The sequence below is a fragment of the Macaca fascicularis genome, chromosome 16 (assembly GCF_037993035.2).
Source record: "Macaca fascicularis isolate 582-1 chromosome 16, T2T-MFA8v1.1".
NCBI lineage: Eukaryota > Metazoa > Chordata > Mammalia > Primates > Cercopithecidae > Macaca > Macaca fascicularis.
The window spans coordinates 34,363,184-34,383,349 of NC_088390.1; the positions used below are offsets into that span (position 1 = coordinate 34,363,184).

At 54.0% G+C, this 20,166-nt stretch overlaps 1 protein-coding gene across 4 annotated transcripts; it reads right to left on the bottom strand.

Moving 5' to 3' along the window:
• Positions 1-1,916: 1,916 nt before the first annotated feature.
• Positions 1,917-20,138, bottom strand: FLOT2 (flotillin 2). 4 transcript variants are annotated; one of them, XM_074018897.1, is made up of 12 exons: positions 19,935-20,138; positions 11,517-11,598; positions 8,426-8,516; positions 6,782-6,872; positions 5,666-5,789; positions 5,138-5,256; positions 4,902-5,015; positions 4,692-4,811; positions 4,388-4,602; positions 3,772-3,955; positions 3,295-3,444; positions 1,917-3,182 (listed from the first exon to the last, which is right to left on the bottom strand). In XM_074018897.1, the coding sequence occupies exons 4-12, from the start codon at positions 6,854-6,856 to the stop codon at positions 3,144-3,146; spliced, it is 1,140 nt and encodes a 379-aa protein (XP_073874998.1). In that variant the 5' UTR covers positions 6,857-6,872; positions 8,426-8,516; positions 11,517-11,598; positions 19,935-20,138; the 3' UTR covers positions 1,917-3,143. The 4 variants fall into 4 exon arrangements, with proteins under 4 accessions (XP_073874998.1, XP_005583328.1, XP_015293560.1 ...); XM_005583271.4 differs by lacking the exon at positions 8,426-8,516; XM_015438074.3 differs by lacking the exon at positions 6,782-6,872.
• Positions 20,139-20,166: the final 28 nt, after the last annotated feature.

Genomic DNA, 20,166 nt, shown 5'->3' on the forward strand with positions numbered 1-20,166 from the left:
AGTCTCGCTCTGTCACCCAGGCTGGAGTGCAGTGGTGTGGATCTCGGCTCACTGCAAGCTCTGCCTCCTGGGTTCATGCCATTCTCCTGCCTCAGTCTCCCAAGCAGCTGGGACTACAGGTGCCCACCACCATGCCTGGCTAATTTTTTGTATTTTTAGTAGAGACAGGGTTTTACTGTGTTAGCCAGGATGGTCTCGATCTCCTGACCTGGTGATCTGCCCACCTCGGCCTCCCAAAGTGCCAGGATTACAGGCGTGAGCCACCACGCCCAGCCTATTTTTGTAGTTTTTAGTAGAAACAGGGTTTCACCATCTTGGCCAGGCTGGTCTTGAACTCTAGACCTTGTGATCCACCTGCCTAGGCCTCCCAAAGTGCTGGGATTACAGGTATAAACCATTGTGCTTGGCTGCAATTCAATTTTTTTTTTCCCCCAATACAGACCCAGTTGTTCTAGCACCATCTGTTCCTTTCTCCCTTGAATTGTCTTGGTGCCTAGAATTACCTTTTAAGGTGTATCAAATGGTATCACTCCTTTTTCAAAGCCTTTCAGTGGTTTCCCACCTCAGAATAAAGGCCAAAATATGCCTCATTAAGGTTCTACATGATCTGGAAAAATGAGATCCTGACTCATCTTCTGATACCCTGACTTACTCCCTTGCTCCAAACATCCTGACCTTGCTATTCTTTCATCATGCCAGACACTCTCCCGCCTCAGGCCTTTGGATGGAAAGCTCCTCCTTCAGATATCCACATGGCTCATTCCTTTACTTTCTTCAGGGCTACGTTCTTAATGAGGCCTTTTTTGGATCCCCTAAAATTTCAGCGGCCTCTCACACTTCTTATTTCCTTCTTTTCCTTATGACTTACCATTATCTAACATACTGTATGTTTAATTTTTCTTGTTTCTATCTGAATGTAAGCTTGAATGGCTATGCATTTATTTTGTTGACTCATCACTCTGGCATCTGAGACAATGCTTAGTACATGGCAAGCATTTGATAAATTCATTAAATGAATAAGAATGTTGGCTGGGCGCAGTGGCTCATGCCTGTAATCCCAGCACTTTGGGAGGCTGAGGCAGGTGGATCACGAGGTCAGGAGATCGAGACCATCTTGGCTAACATGGTGAAACCCCTTCTCTACTAAAAAATACAAAAAAATTAGCTGGGCGTGGTGACAGGCGCTTGTAGTCCCAGCTACGCAGGAGTCTGAGGCAGGAGAATGGTGTGAACGCAGGAGGTGGAGCTTGCAGTGAGCTGAGATCGCGCCTCTGCACTCCAGCCTGGGCGACAGCGAGACTCCGTCTCAAAAAAAAAAAAAAAAAAAAAAAGGATATCGAGGCCCAGAAAGATGAAGTTACTCACCTAAGATTACACAGATAATAAATAACAAAGCTAAAATTTGAACCTAAGTTGCCTTACTTCAGAGTCTAAGCTCTTAAGCCTGAGAGATGGGCTCCATTACTGAGTAGGGCTCAGTATACTGGTACAGAGGTGCAGTGAACTGGCAGGTTCCTCCACCTTTTCTTTTTTTGTTGTTTTTTTTTAAGAGATGGAGTCTTGCTATGTTGTCCAGGCTGGACTCAAACTCCTGGGCTCAAGCAATTCTCTCACCTCAGCCTCCTGAGTAGCTGGCACTACAGGCATGTGCAACTGCGCCCTGCCAGCCCCCTCCACCTTCTGCCTGTGATGGAGCCAGATGTTCCAGGGCTGGGGTTTGACCTCAGCATCTTAGCCAATCAGGCATGTCCAAGGCACAAGGCGGGGGCGGTGGCGCAAGGCCAGTGTGCTGTGTGCTGTTGCCCTCCAGTGGCTAGGGTGGGGAAGAACAGGCTAAAAGCTGCCTTGAAGCTGAAGAGGGATAGGGGACGTGGTTGGTTCTTGGTTCTCTCCTCACAGAAGACACAATGCAGGGGTGGGCATTAAGAGATCTTTATTTTACCAGAAGGGACAGGCAGTGGGGCAGTGCAACATCCAAGCCCCAGACCAGACATGCAGCATCCACATGCAGGAAGAGCTACACAGGCTGGGGCAGGGCCAGGGTGGGGTGCTGGGACCACTGGACATTCACAGCACCCCTGCCAAGACGCTTGGGTCCTGGGCTCTTCTGCCTCCATTGGAGCAACGAGACAGAGTATTGGGTTGCTTCCCCATGGCTGGAACCCCATCACTCTGGCCAGGAAGAAAGATGGCACAAGGGCTCTGGGGTCTGGTCAGGTTACAGCACTCTATTCTGTACAGGGTTGGCACAGCCTTGTCCACCAGAAGGGCCCAACACCCAGGACAGTGCAGCCCTAGCAGGAAGAAGGTCTACACACTTTTCTGTCCCCAACAGGGCTAGACCCTTATCTCAGAAAACTTAGCAGAGTTGGCACCAAGCCCCACCGCCCCAGCAGACACATGCCCATGAAGAGGCCTTCCCTGAGCACAAGCAGGGGCCTCCTAAGGCAGTAGGAAACTGAGGAAGCTGCTGCAGACAGGAGGCCTTGCCTCTGTGCCCGTGGGGTCAGGGAGAAAGGACAGGGTATGAGCGCCAGCCGGGGTCTTGGGCAGATGAGGGGAAAGACAGTGGTGCTAGGCCCTGCAGGTCATGGCTGCCCAGACCTAGAGGGGCAGCAGCAGGTGAGGCTGTGGGCTTCCTGGGGCAGGATTTAGGGCTGGGAAGACCAGTCCGGGAGAGAGGACAGTGACCGTCCTACATAGAACCCCTGCCCATGCTGAGCTCTGGCCACAGCCATAGGGAGGATGGGCAGATGCACAGAGAACTTCAAGGCACCAGGATTCTGAGGAGCAGCAGGGCCACCCCCCACAGACAGAGAGTGATTGTAATAAACATCTTCAGCTTAAACTACATGATGTGCATAGGGGGAAAGAAAAAGAGATAAAGGAAAAGACACACAGGGAGATGAGACACAAACCTGATGAAAGTGGCAGTGAAAGTGGGGTAAAAGAGAGGAAGAGGAGGAGGTGGACAGAGACAGGAGGGACAGGAAGACAGCCAGAGATGGCCTGAACACGCAGCACTTCTGGTCCCTTCAAGATAAGGCACCAGAGTCAGTAACATTCCCGTTGTTCTGTGGGATTAAAACGGGTGCTGGAGGGAGGGCTGGGTGGCTGCTGAAGAGAGTGGGCCTGCAGGAGCCTCACACCTGCACACCGGTGGCCTTCTTGATCAGGGGTATCTGCAAGGATGGGACATGCCATGAGGCCTTGGCTCCAGGACCCAGGACCACTCTGCCTGGCCAGTCCAATAGGCTGCCCAGGCAACCCCACCGCAGCTAGGCAGGCACACACCTTAGACAGGTCCACGCCCGTGAGGGCATGCACAGAGGCAGGCAGCTCGGCCAGTAGTCGGTTCACTTCTGATGTGACCTTGCTGTTGTCTCCACTGAGGACCACAATCTCATCGACTTTGGTAAGTGGGGCAGCGATTTTGGCAGCGATCTAGGAGGTAAGAGTGGGAGGAGAGCCTGGTTGGCGCCGACTCCGTTCCCAGCCTGGTTCAGCATCTTTCCCTCCCTTCCTCAACTCACTCCAACCCCAAAGCAGCCTGGGCGGCCCTTAGTGAGCCATGGTAAGAGAGGCCCTGTAGGCCAGGGATGGCTTAGGTCTGTTGTAGGGTTCCTGCCCGCTGCTGAAGATGCTCCTCATTTAACCCTTCTAGCCACCTGTCCCTGTGTTACTCGCAAGGCCCAGAGAAGTTCTGGCACTTGCCCAGCTAGTCAAGCAAGGACACTTGGACCCTGGGACCCACTTAGGTGGAAGCCTCACCTGGGGCAGGGCCTCCAGCACCAAGGCCATCTTGGCTGCATCCCCGTATTTCTGGTAGGCTTCCGCCTTGAGCTTCATCCGCTCAGCCTCCGCCTTGCCCATTGCCTCGATGACTGCTGCTTCCGCCTCCCCGATTTTGCGGATCTTCTCAGCCTCTGCCTGTGCCAAGAGGACCTGCTTCACCCTGGGGGAGCCCAGGCCAGGCAGGATCAGTGGGATGTACCAGGGTCCCCTCAAGCCTTGCCTGGGGGCCAGCAATCCTTCAAATACTCTGCCTTGGGGGCTGTCAGGGGTGGGAAACATTTGAACGGAGGGGGGTGGCCTCACCTTCTAGCTCTGGCCAGGGAAAGGCCACCAGCTCCCAGCTCTAAGTGGGAGGGGACAAACCAGGATGCTGTCTATGCCCAAGCACTACAGGCACTGGAGCCTCCTTTATCTATTTAGTCTTCCTAACAGCAGTCCCACAGGGTACATGGGGTTATCCTCACTTCACAGTGAGTAAGAAGACACAGTGGAGGAGAAGTGGCTTCCAAGCTGTGGTCAGGAGAGTACAGGAGTGCACTGAAGGCAGAGGAGGCTGACTAAGCCCTGACCCTGGCACCTGGGCGGCTCTCACTTTTCACCCTCGGCAATCTGCTGGATACGGTGGGCCTCGGCCTCGGCGGGCCGACGCACTGTAGCGATGAGCTCCTTGTCCGTACGCAGGATCTCCTGTGCCTCCACAGCAATCTGTTTCTTGCGCTGCACAACCTCAATCTCAATCTCTTCCTGCCGGATCTTCTGCTGCTCACGGGCCCCCTGCAGCTCATAGGCCAACTGGGCCTCAGCTGTCTGTAGCAAGAGGGTGGTTGGCATATTAGAGTCTAGTCACCAAGTCCTGATCCCTGAGGCCCAACCCAGGATGCCCTCAGGCTGCTCACCTTGATGTTAACCTCCTCACTGAAGGCTGACTTTTGCAGCTCGAAGGCTCGCTTAGAGTCAGCAATCTTGGTGTCTGCCATGAACTTTACATCCAGCATCTCCTTCTTACACTCAGCTTCCTGGGGGCAAAACGGGCAGGTGAGTGAGTAGAGGTCCCGAGTCATCATGGTCCCATCACCCCTGAGCTTCCTGTCCTTGAACCCACGTACCCGGATGCCTGCGTCCCGTTCAGCCTCTGCCACGCCAATGTCAGCATCTCTCTGCACCACGGCAGTCTGCGTCTTGCCCAGGGAGCTCAGATAGTCCACTTTGTCATACACGTCCTGGGGAGGGAATGGGGTAACAGAGGCTCAAAGGAGCAGCCAGAGGCACAAAGATGCCCCTCTAGCGAAGCCACCATCTGCCAGAGGGACACCAGGAGATACAGCTTCCCATCACATCGTACCTTGATGGTGAAGCTGAGGATCTCAATGCCCATGCGGCCAACGTCAGGGGCTGCCACCTCCCGCACCAGCTTGGCAAACTGGTCCCGGTCCTGATAAATCTGCTCCACTGTCAGGGTACCTGGGGGCAGAGAGATCAGGGGCTGGCTCCCCAGGGACCCAGCCAGCTGGGGAAGGGAGGAGGCATGCATGTAGAGGTCGGGGTGCATGCAGGGTGCTGCAGTCTGAACTGGGTCTCCTGGGGTATCTTCTCAACAGCACTTAACACCGAGCCTCCTGCTGCACAGTCCAGGCTGGACAAGGAAAAGTGTCCCAAGCAGCACTAGGTTCCTGAGCAGACTGACAGCCCCCATCCCACCCCAGTGCCCTCTCCTTCACTCAAGTCACCTGAGGTTTTGAAATTAAATATTTGAGGAAGAACGTTTTAGCTTGAAACACCAGTGAAACAGGTCCCCTGCCCAGCCCTGCACCCCTTCCTGCCTTGGCTTAGGGGCCCCGTGAGGCTCCTCAAAGGCAGGACAGGGCCTCACCGAGGATGGAGCGCAGATGTCCCTCCAGGGTCTGTAGGACGACGTTTTTGATGTCCTGCACGTTCTTACCCAGAAACTGCTCACAAGCCACAGCCAGGAGCTCCTTCTCTGTCATAATCTTCACCTGCCAGTGATGACAGAGGCACTTCAGCCAGGCTGGAGTGAGGAAGACGGAGGCCCCAGACCCAGAGGTAGGCAGGATGATGGCTGTGCCTCCTCCCTTCCTTTTTTCAGACCTGGAGGCCCTAGGGGGCTGGAATCTGTCTGAGGCCTCTAGTGGGGAGATAGCAGCACAAGGGCTTCTCACACTGTGAAACTTCACCTGCACTGGCAGCCCCAGGCCCTGCCACGGCCTCTCATGGGCATTCGGGACTTGTCTCCCCACCCCTTCAGCCTACTGTCCCCTCACCAGCCAATTCCTCCCTTGCAGGCTTCCCACACGTGGGAGACCCTGAGGCTGAGGGGCAGAGAGTATGACAAGCAGAATGAGCAATAGGGACACAGACAGAGAAGGAAAGCGCCTGGACAGGGCATGAGAGGGTTGGCGGATGCAACCAAGGATGCCTCTCTTTCTTGAGGTACTCAGCCAACCCCTCGCCGAGGCCTACAGCATGGCTGAACCTCGCTGCCCTGTGATGCCAAGAGGTGGATCGGGGCTGGAAGCCCTCACCTAGGCCCCCAGCTGGGAATATGACACAGCTTCTGACTCCCAGAGTCCAGAGCTCCTCTGCCTCACATGCCTCTCCCTCTGGGCCCCACCCCTCCCACCCCATACCCAGGGAACAAGGAAGGCCTGGATTCTGGGGCTTGACATTTCCAACACCTGCAAAGAATGGGGGTGGGGTTAGTGAGCCAGGAGCCCTCAGCACTGGTTCTGTCCCTCGTGGGCCCGCTGAGGAGAGAAGGGGTGTCTGTTAGTCCTGCTGGGTGGCCAAAAGGGCCCGGTGAGCATGTTCCAGTGGCGACGACCCGACTGGCCCTCTCTTGCGGGACTTGCGGGGGCTGGGGCGCTGGAGAGAGACTGCCCCTGGCTGCCGTCCTCTCCTCCTCCCCCCGAACCCGAGTACAGGACCAGGCAGCTCAACGGACATGCGCAGGGCTGCTGAGTTACTATACCTGGGCGACACCCGTCACAGTTAAAGCTACCCCCTCGGCCGTCTCTACGTCCTCGCAGCGGGGCTGCAACGTCATAATCTCTAGGGAAATCCTGCCAAGAAACGCAAAACAGGGGCATGGGTCTGGGGGCGCAGGGCCTGGTGGTGTTGGGAAAGAGTCCAGTACCTCACTGCTCCGGCTGCGTCCTGGTGAGGAAGGTGGAGGAAGGACTCTCAATGGGGCTGAGATGGGAGTGTCTGAGAAGGAGGTGGGCAGGAGGGCAGGTGGGTGCAGATGGCCCCAGGGGAAGGAGTGGAAGTGAGCTGTGTATGTGCACATACTCTCTGCTCAAGCCAGCCTGGCTGGTTGTGAGGAAAACGAAGTAGAAAGAAGTGGCTGTAGGTGGTTGGGGGCTGGTGGCTGGGGGAGAATTCAGGTGTAGCTGTGTGTATGTTCTAGGATAGCAAGTCAGTGCTGGTCCTCCCAGCTCTGCTGCGTAGGCCATCGTGGATGTCATCTGAGCCTCCCGCAGGGGCCCTGGCCCATTCCTTGATCTACCCAGCACTCCAGGGTGCCCCAGGAAGCTGCCCGGAAAGTTCTGTCTGATTGCCTGGCATCCTGGAGTATGCGCACTGCTGGGCTAAGATGGAAGTGATTCTGTACCTGCCCCTTGCCAGAGAAGCCCTACCGGGTGGCTGCAGCCTTTTGACTTGAAACCCACATCTGGTATTAGGCCCAGGTGGGTCACATGGGGAATGCACACTGAGGTCACACTAGAGCTTCTTGGCCAAGGAGTGTTAACCCTGGAAAGAGTTGTTCTGGCCAGGCAATCTGATTCCTCCAGGGTCCACAGTCACCCGCCTTAAAAGGGATCTGGGCATGTGCAGGTGTTTCAAGTGCAGGTGTGGGTGTGGAGCGGGACAGGACTGCATCAAATGGGGTGTTGAGGGAGGCCTGGACCCTACCCCTTCCACACAAGGTACTCCAAGCCTCTCAGGCCTCTGCACTTCCCATGGCTACAAGGGCTAAGGAGATGGGGATGGTCCCCTTCCCCATTAGAGACGGCAGGATGGGTGAAGAAGGGAGTGGTGGTATAGTGTTTTTGCCTAAGTGGAGGCTGAAGGGCAATTTAATGCAGAGGGAAGGGGTGAGAAAGATGCAGTTCAGGCCTCTTCCAGCCTGGGAACCTGCTGGCACACAAGCTCTGAGGGGGCGGGGGCTTTTTGTTGTTCACTCCTGCAGTCCACATGCCTCGAATTGAGAAGGTGCTCAGTAGAGAGCTGGTGAATGAAGCAATGAAGAGGGGAACCCACACATGACAGAGTAAGCATTTGGAGCTACTTAACACTTAAGCCCAAGAATAGATTTCACCAGCTATGGCTGCATGGTAATGAAGGCCTGGCATCCAGGGACACTCACTGGCAGACTTGGCAAAGCTTCCAGAATCCCTTGCTGTTTTCCCACTTGCAGTCCAATAGGCAAGGGCAAGGGACCTGGGGATCTACAGGGATCCATACTGGCACCCAGAGCAGTTGGAGGAGAGAAAAGAGGAGAGGGAGGAAGGCACGGTCTCAGGAGGGGAGTCCACTGGCTCCTGTCTGCCAGGCCCCGCAGGGCAGGAAGAGAGAAGGTTAGACATGGAGGAGGAAGCAGGTGGGTTATTACCTGTGCAACCCCTGTTACGAATAGTGGAACCCCCTCCGACGTCTCAATATTCTCACAGCGACACAGGATGGTCATAACCTCCAGAGACAGTCTGAGGAGCAGCCAGGGGATGGGGAGAGGTAGGGACAGGAAGGGGAGGAGGGGACACAGCAAACACACACAGTAGTTACCAGACAAGCACCGATGCCTGATGCCTGGGGACGGCGGTGGGGGGGCATGCTGTCAGTAATCCAACCCCCCAACTGCCAGCTCAGCTGAGGGCTGCAGGACAGCAGAGACCCCCCGTGCTGCTCCAAGGCCTCTGGGTCTCTTCTCTAGCCCCAAACCCTTCTAGTGAGGACCTGCTGGGCTGGGGAAGATGCCTGCTGCCACTCTGGGCCTGCGGCCTGAGGTCAGGAGGCTTGTGCACAGCGTACCTGGGTTGCCCGCCACCTTACTTTCCCAGGGATCCTGTCGCAATCTGGGAGACTGAGCCTTAGCCCCCTGTCTTCACACAGGTAAACCTGTGTTTCCAGAAATCGGGAGTAGGAGGCTATTCTGGGGACTCCTGAGCTTTAGCAAATGCTGAATCCACCAGGTCTGCACTTTCTATCACTAAGAAGGCAAGGCGAGGCCAGAAAAGCCCAAATGTTCTGATGTGGGGGTCAAGGAAGGCTGGGGGAGGAGAAAGTGTGTTCCTGCCAGAATATTCAGGGACAACTGGGAGATAAGGGAGACATTTAATTGGGAATTTCCAAAGTTTTCCAGGGGCAGAGAGAAGATTATTGGCAAAGAAAACAAGGTGCCTCGAAGCTCCCTGGGCCATGCTGGCTGGGCCTCCCTAGGCAGTGTGTGTGCAGGGTGGGTGTCTAGACAGAGTCCAGGCTGTGGACAGTGTGGAAGGTTTCCCTAAATCAGAGGAAGGAAGAGAGGACAGAGGCCGAGGGTGAAGGGGCAGAAGCAGGTGGAGGGGTGATAAGCAGCAGCAGTCAATGTGCAGCCCCCATCTCAGCCCTGGGAGGGGCCATCCCCACAGTGCCAGCCCTGGGGCTCTGGCCATGCAGATGTGAAAAGGTTGCCTTCGTTTGAGCCCCTAACACTAGCAGCCTTGGGCCTGAGAGGATTCTTGACCCGGCTCAGACGGGAACCCACCAAGCTCTCTTCTGGGGAAGGAGAGAGGGAAACAGGGGAGAGAGAGGGAGGGAGGAAGGGTAGTGGGGAGGGAAGAAGGGAGGCTGCAGCTCAGATGCCAAAGGTGGAAGAATTGCTCAGGTAAGAGAGAGCTGCCCACATCAGGGCCTCGGGATAGTATAGGATGTGGCAGCAAAGTGTAGCAGGAGGGGTCACTGAGCCTGGAAGAAGAATGGCTGACCCCAAGGGCACGTGACATATAGACAGTTGCGGAAAGGACCTCGAGAGGGAGGCTAAGTATCCAGGCTGAGTTAGAAGCCTCTACTCTGACCCGAGAGGCTCCTGCCAGCATAGGGAAATAAAGGCCCCAGCCTGTGGAGATGTCCCCCAAGCAGGCTAGGGATTGGGGAAGAGGCTGCCCCCGAAGAAAAGGGGATGAGGGAAGGACTACTGGCTCAGACTACCCAGCAAGTGAGACCAGAGGGAGGATGTGGAGCCTGGGTGTGAGGTCAGTGTCCTGGGAAGAGATACAAGGCCCTTCTCCTCTAACTTCCAAACTTGCTGTCAGAAAGGCTCGGCCCTTCTGTCCTGGCTCTGCCCCCTGGAGCAAGAAGGGAGAGCAGGGGACCAAGAATCCAGAGAACGGACTGCAGGGGAATTGGCCTAGCAGTGGCTGCCCATGCAGGACAGGTGTCTGGACAAGATACTCTGTTGTGCTGGGAATGCACAGTGTGCGGGGTGGCGGTATGTCTGCAGAGGGCTCCCCACGGCTTCTGACAGGCCACTGGCCCACTCAGGTGCAGCCAGGATCCTCTTGAGTGGAGGCTGCGGCCACTATTGATTACTCTGACACTTTGAGCTTTAAACCAGAAGAGTCCCCCAGCATCGCTCACCTCCGGCCAGGTAAAGTGAGGGAGAGGTGGGAGAGTTGAGCGGTTACTGGGAACCAGTGAAGTTAATCCATTGTGCCATGCTTCCCAATTCCCCCTGACCCTAGCAGATGCCCTCAGACTCCCAGGAGCCTCAAGCACTAGTAGCTTGGTGCAGACGTGAGCTGCTGACAGGTGGGGGCTGGGGCAGAGGGAGTTTCCACTGGAATCTCCATGATTTCCCCTGTGGGGTGACCGACCCCCTTGCAACATGACAGCTCTGCTGCCCTTGTTGCCTGGGTCGTGGTTGGGAAGGGTCTGCTCCTCTCCTCCCCACCACCCCATCTCCCATAATCAGGAAGGGGGCAATTGTGAAAAGGTAGCTGGCATGCCTCATCTCTTGGGTGGGCAGTGAGGGTGCCAGGAGAGGCCAGGTCTGGCCCTGCCCTAGGCTCTGCAGGCAGCGGCAGGTAGAGCCGGATGGTGGGTCCTCTGGGGAGCTGAAATCTCACTTCCTCTAGTAAGTCTTTCCAGACTGATTTAGGAGGTTCAGACCTGTCTTGCTCAGCCCCAGCACTAATTCATTAGGTCCCCCTCCCTGTCTAAGTCTAACTCACCACTGTCATAGAACCACTTTTGACTATATGTCATTCTCTGCCACACAGTCCCTGACTGCAGTCCCCAGGGCCTGCATAGGTAAGGGTGTGCATGGGGTCTCTCCAGCCTTTCCTCCGTTCATATGCCCACTCCAAACTGGGTGTGTAATAAAAGACTTCTTAAATAACTTTGAGTTGTAATCAGGAAATCAAGATTCTGCCTGGGATATGACCCTGAATTCTCTGGGACAGAAGTAATGCCACCTCCAGTGGAAAAAAGAACACCCACTAAGGAGGGGGTGCCCATGACAGACCTACCTGACGCGTGTCTCCCGCACCCCTGTGCAACCCCTCTCACATGCTTCTTAGGAGGCGCCCTCCCCACCCCTCCAACAGAATGGAATGTGGAAACGGTGGATGCTCTAGCTGACCCTCAGCGTGAAGCAGAACAATGCTGGAAGCCCCCTATCTCCCTGGCCCACTCCATGACAGGTCCTAGAGCCCCCAGGTGCTTACCTCTGAGTGTCGGAGATACACCACCAGGCCCAGGCCCAGCCGCCAAACACGTACTGTTTATAGTCGGAACCACAGCAGCCCCCTGGGGAGCAAAAAAACCACCACAGGTCAGTCTGTTCTTGGGTCTGTCTACCCTCCAGCCCACTGAGCTACTTTTGTCCTTTATCTGCTCTGATACTTTTTTTTTTTTTTTTTTTTTGAGACAGAGTCTCGCTCTGTCACCCGAGCTGGAGTGCAGTGGCCGGATCTCAGCTCACTGCAAGCTCCGCCTCCCGGGTTCACGTCATTCTCCTGCCTCAGCCTCCCGAGTAGCTGGGACTACAGGCGCCCGCCACCTCGCCCGGCTAGTTTTTTCTATTTTTTTTTTTTTTAGTACAGACGGGGTTTCACCGTGTTAGCCAGGATGGTCTCGATCTCCTGACCTCGTGATCCGCCCGTCTTGGCCTCCCAAAGTGCTGGGATTACAGGCTTGAGCCACCGCGCCCGGCCTTGCTCTGATACTTGACAACGCCTACTGTTGGGTGCCTAGTGCTGAGGTTACACATAAATGAGAGAGAAGTTCTCCCTGCCCTTATGGGACTTAAAATCTTGCTTGGTAGACAGGCAATTTACATAAAGAGAAGGATAGCCAATGAATAGTTCAGAATGTAAGTGCTTCCAGAGAACAGAAGAACAGAACAGGACAATGGGCAGAGGTGATCTGGAAAAGCTTTTTTTTTTTTTTCTGAGACGGAGTCTCGCGCTGTCGCCCATGCTGGAGTGCAGTGGCGCAATCTCAGCTCACTGTAAGCTCCGCCTCCCGGGTTCAAGCCACTCTCCTGCCTCAGTCTCCCAAGCAGCTGGGACTACAGGCGCCCGCCACCATGACCGGCTAATTTTTTGTATTTTTAGTAGAGACGGGGTTTCACTGTGTTAGGCAGGATGGTCTCAATCTCCTGACCTCATGATCCACCCGCTTCGGCCTCCCAAAGTGCTGGGATTACAGGCGTGAGCCACTGCGCCTGGCCTCCATTTTTTTTTTTCAGACAGAATGTCACTCTGTTGCCCAGGCTAGAGTGCAGTGGCGCAATCTCAGCTCACTGCAACCTCTGCCTCCTGGGTTCAAGTGGTTCTCCTGCCTCAGTCTTCTGAGTTGCTGGGATCACAGGTGCCCCTACACCACACCTGGCTAATTTTTGTATTTTTAGTAGAGACAGAGTTTCATCATGTTGGCCAGGCTGGTCTCAAACTCTTGGCCTCAGGCAATCTGCCCGCCTTGGCCTCCCAAAGTGCTGGCATTACAGGTGTGAGCCACCTCACCAGGCCAGCTTTTTTTTTTTCTTTTCTGGAGACGGAGTTTTGCTCTGTTGCCCAGGTTGGAGTGCAGTGGCATGATCCCGGCTCACTGCAACCTCTGCCTCCCAGGTTCAAGCAATTCTCCTGCCTCAGCCTCTCGAGTAGCTGGGATTATAGGCATGTGCCACCACACCCGTCTAATTTTTGTATTCTTAGTAGAGACAGGATTTCACCACGTTGGCCAGGCTGGTCTCGAACTGTTGACCTCGTGATCCACCTGCCTTGGCCTTCCAAAATGCTGGGATTACAGGCGTGAGCCACCGCGCCTGGTCCAGCTTCCATTTTTAATTAATTCAATCAATAAACAAGTATGCCCTGGAGTTCACCTGTTATCACGGTGGGTGTAGACAGAGAGGGAACGCAGACGGGGACAACACTGGGGGGCTGGGAGGGGAGGAAGAGTCTCCCAGCCAAGGTGAGGGGGTTTGCTCTTCTGCCTGGCAGACACATCTCAGTGAGGCTGGTTCTCTACTTTCAGAACATTCAGAATGACTTTGTTCCCCACCCGTGGGAACGGGTGGGGAAGGCAAGGTCTCAAAACAAAGGCTAACTTGTGGTACCAATGGGAGAAGTGAAGACAAAGCAAAAAGGCCTAAAAAGGAACTGGTTCGGCCGGGCGCAGTGGCTCACGCCTGTAATACCAGCACTTTGAGAGGCTGAGGTGGGCGGATCAAAAGGTCAGGAGATCGAGACCATCCTGGCTAACACGGTGAAACCCCGTCTCTACTAAAAATACAAAAGAAATTAGCTGGGTGTGGTGGCGGGTGCCTGTAGTCCCAGCTACTCAGGAGGCTGAGGCAGGAGAATGGCATGAACCCGGGAGGCGGAGCTTGCAGTGAGCTGAGATCGCGCCACTGCACTCCAGCCAGGGTGACAGAGCGACTCTCCATCTCAAAAAAAAAAAAAAACAAAAAACAAAAAACAGGAAGTGGTTCTTGGAAACAGTGTGTCAACTATACAGAATATCTAATTCAGCCACAACCCAGATCCATGATCTAGACATGTTCTACATGTTCCCTATACAGAAATGAGAAAAATCAATTCCTAAGATTCTTGTAGTGAATTCTCTTGTTAATGTCAAAATTCCTCAGCAAGTTCAAGGAAACCTTCATAAAACTGGACAGGCAGTTAACTTGCAGTGCAAAAAAATGTACAGGAAACAAAATTCTAAGGAAATAAGTGATCTGGGAAAAACCAGAGAGTGTTATCATTTCTTTTTTTTTTCTGAGACAGGGTCTCATTCTGTCGCCCAGGCCAGAGTACAGTGGTGCAATCACGGCTCGCTGCAGCCTCGACCTCTTAGGCTCAATTGATCCTCCCACCTTAGCTTCTCGAGTAGCTGGAACCGCAGGTGTGTGCCACTATGCCCAGCTAATTTTTGTATTTTTTGTGCAGACAAGGTTTCACCATGTTGCCCAGGCTGTTCTCCAATTCCCGGGCTCAAGCGATCCACAGGCATTGGCCTCTCAAAGTGCTGGGATTACAGGCGTGAGCTGCCGCGCCTGGCCGAGCATTATCATTTCCACGTTCACAAATTTAGGTTTTCATGAAATCGTCAAAGAACCTCAAAAGGTTGTCTGACTCCCAAGGTCAAGGGTCTGGGGGAGTTTCATGCAGCTGGGTGTCTCTGGGGACTCACAGCAGGGAACAAGGCAAGAGGAGGGGCAGACGGCAGATCACACAGTGTCTTGTGTGTTAGGCCAAGAAGCTGTATGAGTGAGTGACAGGGAGCAAGGTTACCCTTGAGAAACACATAACACTTTGCACAAGGAGGAAGACACTGGGATCAGGGAGACTGGCCTCTTGCAGTAATCCAGGCAAGGCATGGTAGCTGATACTGGCAGACAACTTCTAGAGCAGTCTTATCTGTGACAACTTTCTGCAAGGGTAAGAATGTTCTATATCTTCTTCTGTGTTTATGCTGTGCAGTACAGCAGCCTCTAGCAACATGCAACTGTTGTGCACTTCAAATGAGGCTGGCATGACTGGGGAACTGAATTTTTTATTTAATTAATTTAAATGGCCACCTGTGGCTCCTGTTCACATTGGACAGTGCAGCTCTAGAGTCTGGGTTTGGGTGGATGGTGAGGACAATAATAGAAACAGACACAATGGAGAGAACGGGAAACGGGACAAATTTTGGGTGGGTGGAGGCAAAGAAATAAAGACCTCCCAGTGGGCTTGAAAGGTTGGAGAGCTGGCATCTAATACTGCCTACCAGGCAGGTAACCCCGTTTTCTGGGTCTGCTGCCATGCATGAAGTTCCAGTAGCAGAGCCAGAGGTCCAGGGATCAAAGAGCAGCCCTACAGTGTGGGCAGGGAACAGTAAGAGGGGGTCCTGGGTCTCTGTCTGTCTGTTTCTCTGGGGTAGAACTACCTGCTTACAGGGCTGCTGTTCAAGGTAAGCCATTCCGGGCTTCTCTGACCTGGGAAGTGGGGTGGGGAGGCCTCTGAGGACAAGCACTCAATCTGAAACCCAAACCATCTCAGGATCAGGTGAAACTGGAAGGGGACCAAAAATCACAGCTTATTCTACATCTTCTGGCCTGGTGGGGGCTGGGGCATGGTTGCCTTGGGCTAGCTCCAGGGGACTTCTCAATGTGCAGTGGGAAGGTGGTAGTGGTGGCGGTAGGATGAGGGAGTGAGTGGGGTGGGGGATGGACAGGGTAGATGGCCACTCTTTGTTTTCCGTTTTTTTTTTTTTTTTTTTTTTTTTGAGACAGAGTCTTGCTCTGTTGCCCAGGTTGGAAAGAATTGGCACAATATTGGCTCAATGCAACCTCCGCCTCCCAGGTTCAAGAGATTCTCCTGCCTCAGCCTCCCAAGTAGCTGGGATTACAGGCAACCACTAACACGTCTGCCTAATTTTTAAATTTTTAGTAGAGATGGAGTTTCACCATGTTGGCCAGGCTGGTCTCAAACACCTGACCTCAGGTGGTCTGCCTGCCTCAGGCTCCCAAAGTGCTGGGATTACAGGCATGAGCTACCGCACCAAGCCCACCCTTTACCTTTAACTTATTCTTTGGCTTGGGGAGCAGGCTGCCACAGCTCAAGCTGGGCCTTGGCTAAGGGCAACACGGCCAGGTTCCCAAGGGTTGCAACAACAGGAAGCTGAAACTGCCAGATTGCCCGCCCCTACCAGCATCCTCCCCTGGAAGGCAACTTCCTGCCAGTTTCCCGATCACTCAGCCTGAGCACCCCTCCCAAGAGGCCAGTTAGGTGCCTTTTTCTTGACTTCTGTAACTCTTACTCATCTCAAGACCTGGAAGTTTCTCCTGACTGTACCTCACTCTTTTTTTTTTTCTTTTTTTGAGACGGAGTCTGGCTCTGTCACCCAGGCTGGAGTGCAGTGGCCGGATCTCAGCTCACTGCAAGCTCCACCTCCCGGGTTCACGCCATTCTCCTGCCTCAGCCTCCCTAGAAGCTGGGACTACAGGCGCCCGCCACCACGCCCGGCTAATTTTTTTGTATTTTTAGTAGAGACGGGGTTTCACCGTGTTAGCCAGGATGGTCTCGATCTCCTGACCTCGTGATCCGCCCGTCTTGGCCTCCCAAAGTGCTGGGATTACAGGCTTGAGCCACCGCACCCGGCTACCTCACTCTTTCTAATCCAACTTGCCTTCCCTTTCTACAATTAAGCTGAAGAACCACAAAATACTCCATGATAACCTCTGTTCCACTCTCTTAGCCCTTCTCCAGGACACAGCCCCACCACTCTGCCCTCTCAGGAGCATCCCCTGCCCTTCCTGGCCTTCCTCTACCTTTTTTTTTTTTTTGAGACAGTATTGTACTCTGTCACCCAGGCTGAATGCAGTGGTGGTGTAATCATAGCTCACTGCAGCCTTGAACTCACGGGCTCAAGCGATCCTCCAGCCTCAGCCTTCCATACACTGCCATGACTGTCTAATTAAAAAGAATTGTTTTTGTAGAGACAGGGTCTTGCTATGTTGCAGAAGCTGGTCTCAAACTCTGGGCCTTAAGTTATCCTCCCACCTCGGTCTCCTAAAGTGCTGGGATTACAGGTGTGAGCCACCATGTCCAGCCCACCTTCTTCCCACTAGTCAAGAAGTCCAGGCCGGGCGCGGTGGCTCACTCCTGTAATCCCAGCACTTTGGGAGGCCGAGGCGGGCGGATCACGAGGTCAGGAGATCGAGACCATCCTGGAGAACACGGTGAAACCCCGTCTCTACTAAAAATACAAAAAATGAGCCGGGCGCAGTGGCGGGCGCCTGTAGTCCCAGCTACTCGGGAGGCTGGGGCGGGAGAATGGCGTGGGCCCAGGAGGCGGAGCTTGCAGTGAGCCAGGATCGCGCCACTGCACTCCAGCTTGGGCGACAGAGCGAGACTCCGTCTCAAAAAAAAAAAAAAAAAAAAAAAAAAAAAAGGCCCTATCGTACTAGGGAGTTTAGCCTTTCTTGAGCCACATACCCCTTTAGCAATCCAGCAATGCCTAAGGACCCCTCCTCAAGAATATTTATTATTTATTTATGTTTTGAAACAGGGGCTCACTCCGCTGCCCAGGCTAGAGTGCACTGGTGTGATCTTGGCTCAATGCATCCTCTGCCTCCTGGGCTCAAGCGATCCTCCCACCTCAGCCTCCGGAGTAGCTGGGACCACAGGTATGTGCCACCACTCCTGGCTAATTTTTCTTTTTGGTGCAGACAGAGTTTCGCCATGTTGCCCAAGCTGGTCTCAAACTCTTGGCCTCAAGTGATCCATCTGCCTCAGCCTCTCAAATTGCTGGAATTACAGGAATTAGTCTGGCCAAGAATACTTATAAATTCATAAAATAAATACATAAGAAATTATATTGAAAGTTATCAAAATTTAAAACCAAATGTGCAATATAGTAATATGTCGTTCTTTATTAATACATTAAATATTAAGATCTAGTGGTAAATCTAATTACTAGCTTAATTTCAAAATGTAAATTATTTCCTTTTTTTTTTTTTGAGACGCTTACAAGCGCGCACCACCATGCCCGGCTAATTTTTTGTATTTTTAACAGAAACAGGGTTTCACCATGTTAGCCAGAATGGTCTCAAACTCCTGACCTTAGCTGATCCTCCCGTTTCAGCCTCCCAAAGTGCTGGGATTACAGGCATGAGCCACTACGCCCGACCAACAGATTTTCAAGGTACCAGCAATAACTGTAGTGTAGTAGGAAAATTTCTGCTAATACTATCATGAATTGTTGCCAACATTCATCATCACAGGAAACACTAAATTTCAGTTAGGGTGAGTGAAAATAAAATTATGCTTTTCTCCCCTCTTATCCCCACCCTGACCCCATCCAAATGAAAATGATTCCCCTTTAAAATTTTCAAAAGTAGAGAGAAAAAAGTTTTATGTTACAAACTGAAGGAGGGAGGTTAGATAAGAAAGGATGGAAAAGATGACCATGAGATGTATTAACATCCTCCTTCTGAAACTGGGCTGGGTGAGATGCCTCTGGTCTTAGATGCAGGTCCAAGGCGCAAGGTAGACAGGTGGGGGCAGGGGTGGGAGCAGTTGCTCTGCTCTCTCAGGAGTCCACACGCAAGAGGGAGCTGGATCTCAGCTTGGTCATCTCAAATCCCAAGGTATCATTGTGCCAGGCATTATCCGCCACCCCCAACCTTCTCTGCTTCCCTGACTCCACATTCTCAGTTCTCAGCATGACCTCCTCTTCCCACCCCTAAAATGGCTTTGAAGCTAACAGTGCATTGACTTCTGTTCTGAACACCAGGTTCTCAGTAACTGGAAGGCACAGAGCAGCCCATCTCTGGGGCTCTTCTTGCCGCTCAGTCCCAAGACTTTCCACAAGGATGGAACTGTAGCTTTTGTCTTCTCAGTCCAGAGTCTGGGCTTCCTGAAGGAAATTCCACAAGAAAAACAAAGTGCAGTGCAGATTCTGGTCTCTAAAAACCTTCTCTAAGGGTGTGGACTGGGAGACAGGTCCAGGTCATATAGAGGAGCAAGTCTGGCTTCAGCGTTCTCTGGGAGTCTCCCTTCTGTCCCCAAGGCTATTTCTGGTCTTCAGGGGGGAAGGGTACTTATCTCCCACACACTGGGGATGTCCCAGTGGAGAGACTGATTTTGAGACCCAAAGTGAACTTGAAGCCATGTTTTGGAATGAAAATTCCCAGTGGATTTATCACACCTCTCCAAGGGTTGGCAGCTATAAGGCCTGGCTCAGGGCTTCTACCCCCTTCTACCTCTTCAGTAACCAGTTCTACCAAATGTGCACGCAGGCTGAAAAAAATCAGCACTGATAGTGGGAAGACAGACAAGAGAAATTCCTCAAGCTCCAGGTCTCCAAGCTGTCAGGCACCGGGACCCCCCACCCCCGCCGCAACTCCTGAGAGTCAAGAGCTGCACAACCTGGTGGCTTGCAAGGTATCAGCCGCTTCTTAAAGCACCCCAAATATAAAATCTCAATAGCGGCTCCTTTTCCCCAGTACCGCAGTCCCCATGCCCCACCTAGACAGAAATAATGGAACTTGCAGCATTTTGCAATCCCGAGCTGCACAGCCCAGAACCGGGTTTCCCAACCTGTAGAGGCCGCACCCGCGTCTCCTGGGCGGGCAGTGCCAGTAATCCCCAACAAGCCCCAGCGTGTTTGGAATTAACGAGTCTGACTGTGCCCAGAGAAAGGACCTCCATCTCAGGGCCCCTCCCCATACAGGCACCTGCCCTCCAGGGCTGCGCGACCCGCCCCCAATCCCGGGTTCTGGAATCCAGCCAAACCTCCGCGTTCCCCAAACCACTAGTTCCCTCCTTCCTGGAACCCCACAGCTTCAGTTCTGGACCCCCCACCACACGGTGGAGCGGCGGGGAGGCCCCGCCTAAGTAGGGGGAGGGGGAGGAGAAGCAAATAAACACAGGAAAACACGCAGCGGGAGGGGGAGCGCCCGAGGGTGCGCAGCAAGGAAAGCGTGAGTACAAGGGGATCTCTCTTGTCAGGGGCCTCAGGTGCGGCCCGGGGGCCAGAGCCCTGCGCCGCGCGGTAGACTCAGGCCCAGCTCTTCCCTGTGCACTCCCCAGCCCTGCAACCACCCGGAGCACCCTCCACAGCGCCCACCTTCCTCGCCGCCCCCTCACCTGAAACCACCAGCGCCTCGTTGGGCCCCACCGTGTGGCAGTTGCCCATGGCGCCGGCGGCACTGAGGGCCCTCGGGACCGCACAGACCCGAAGAGCAGCAGCGGGTCCGCAGCGCCGGCCGCGCCCAGCCTATCCCGCCACCCCCAGCGGCCGGCCGCCCGCTCGCCCGCGCCCCTCTGTGGTCGCAGCCCCGCCGGAAGTGTGGCGGCGGAGGGCGGGGCCGGCGCGTTG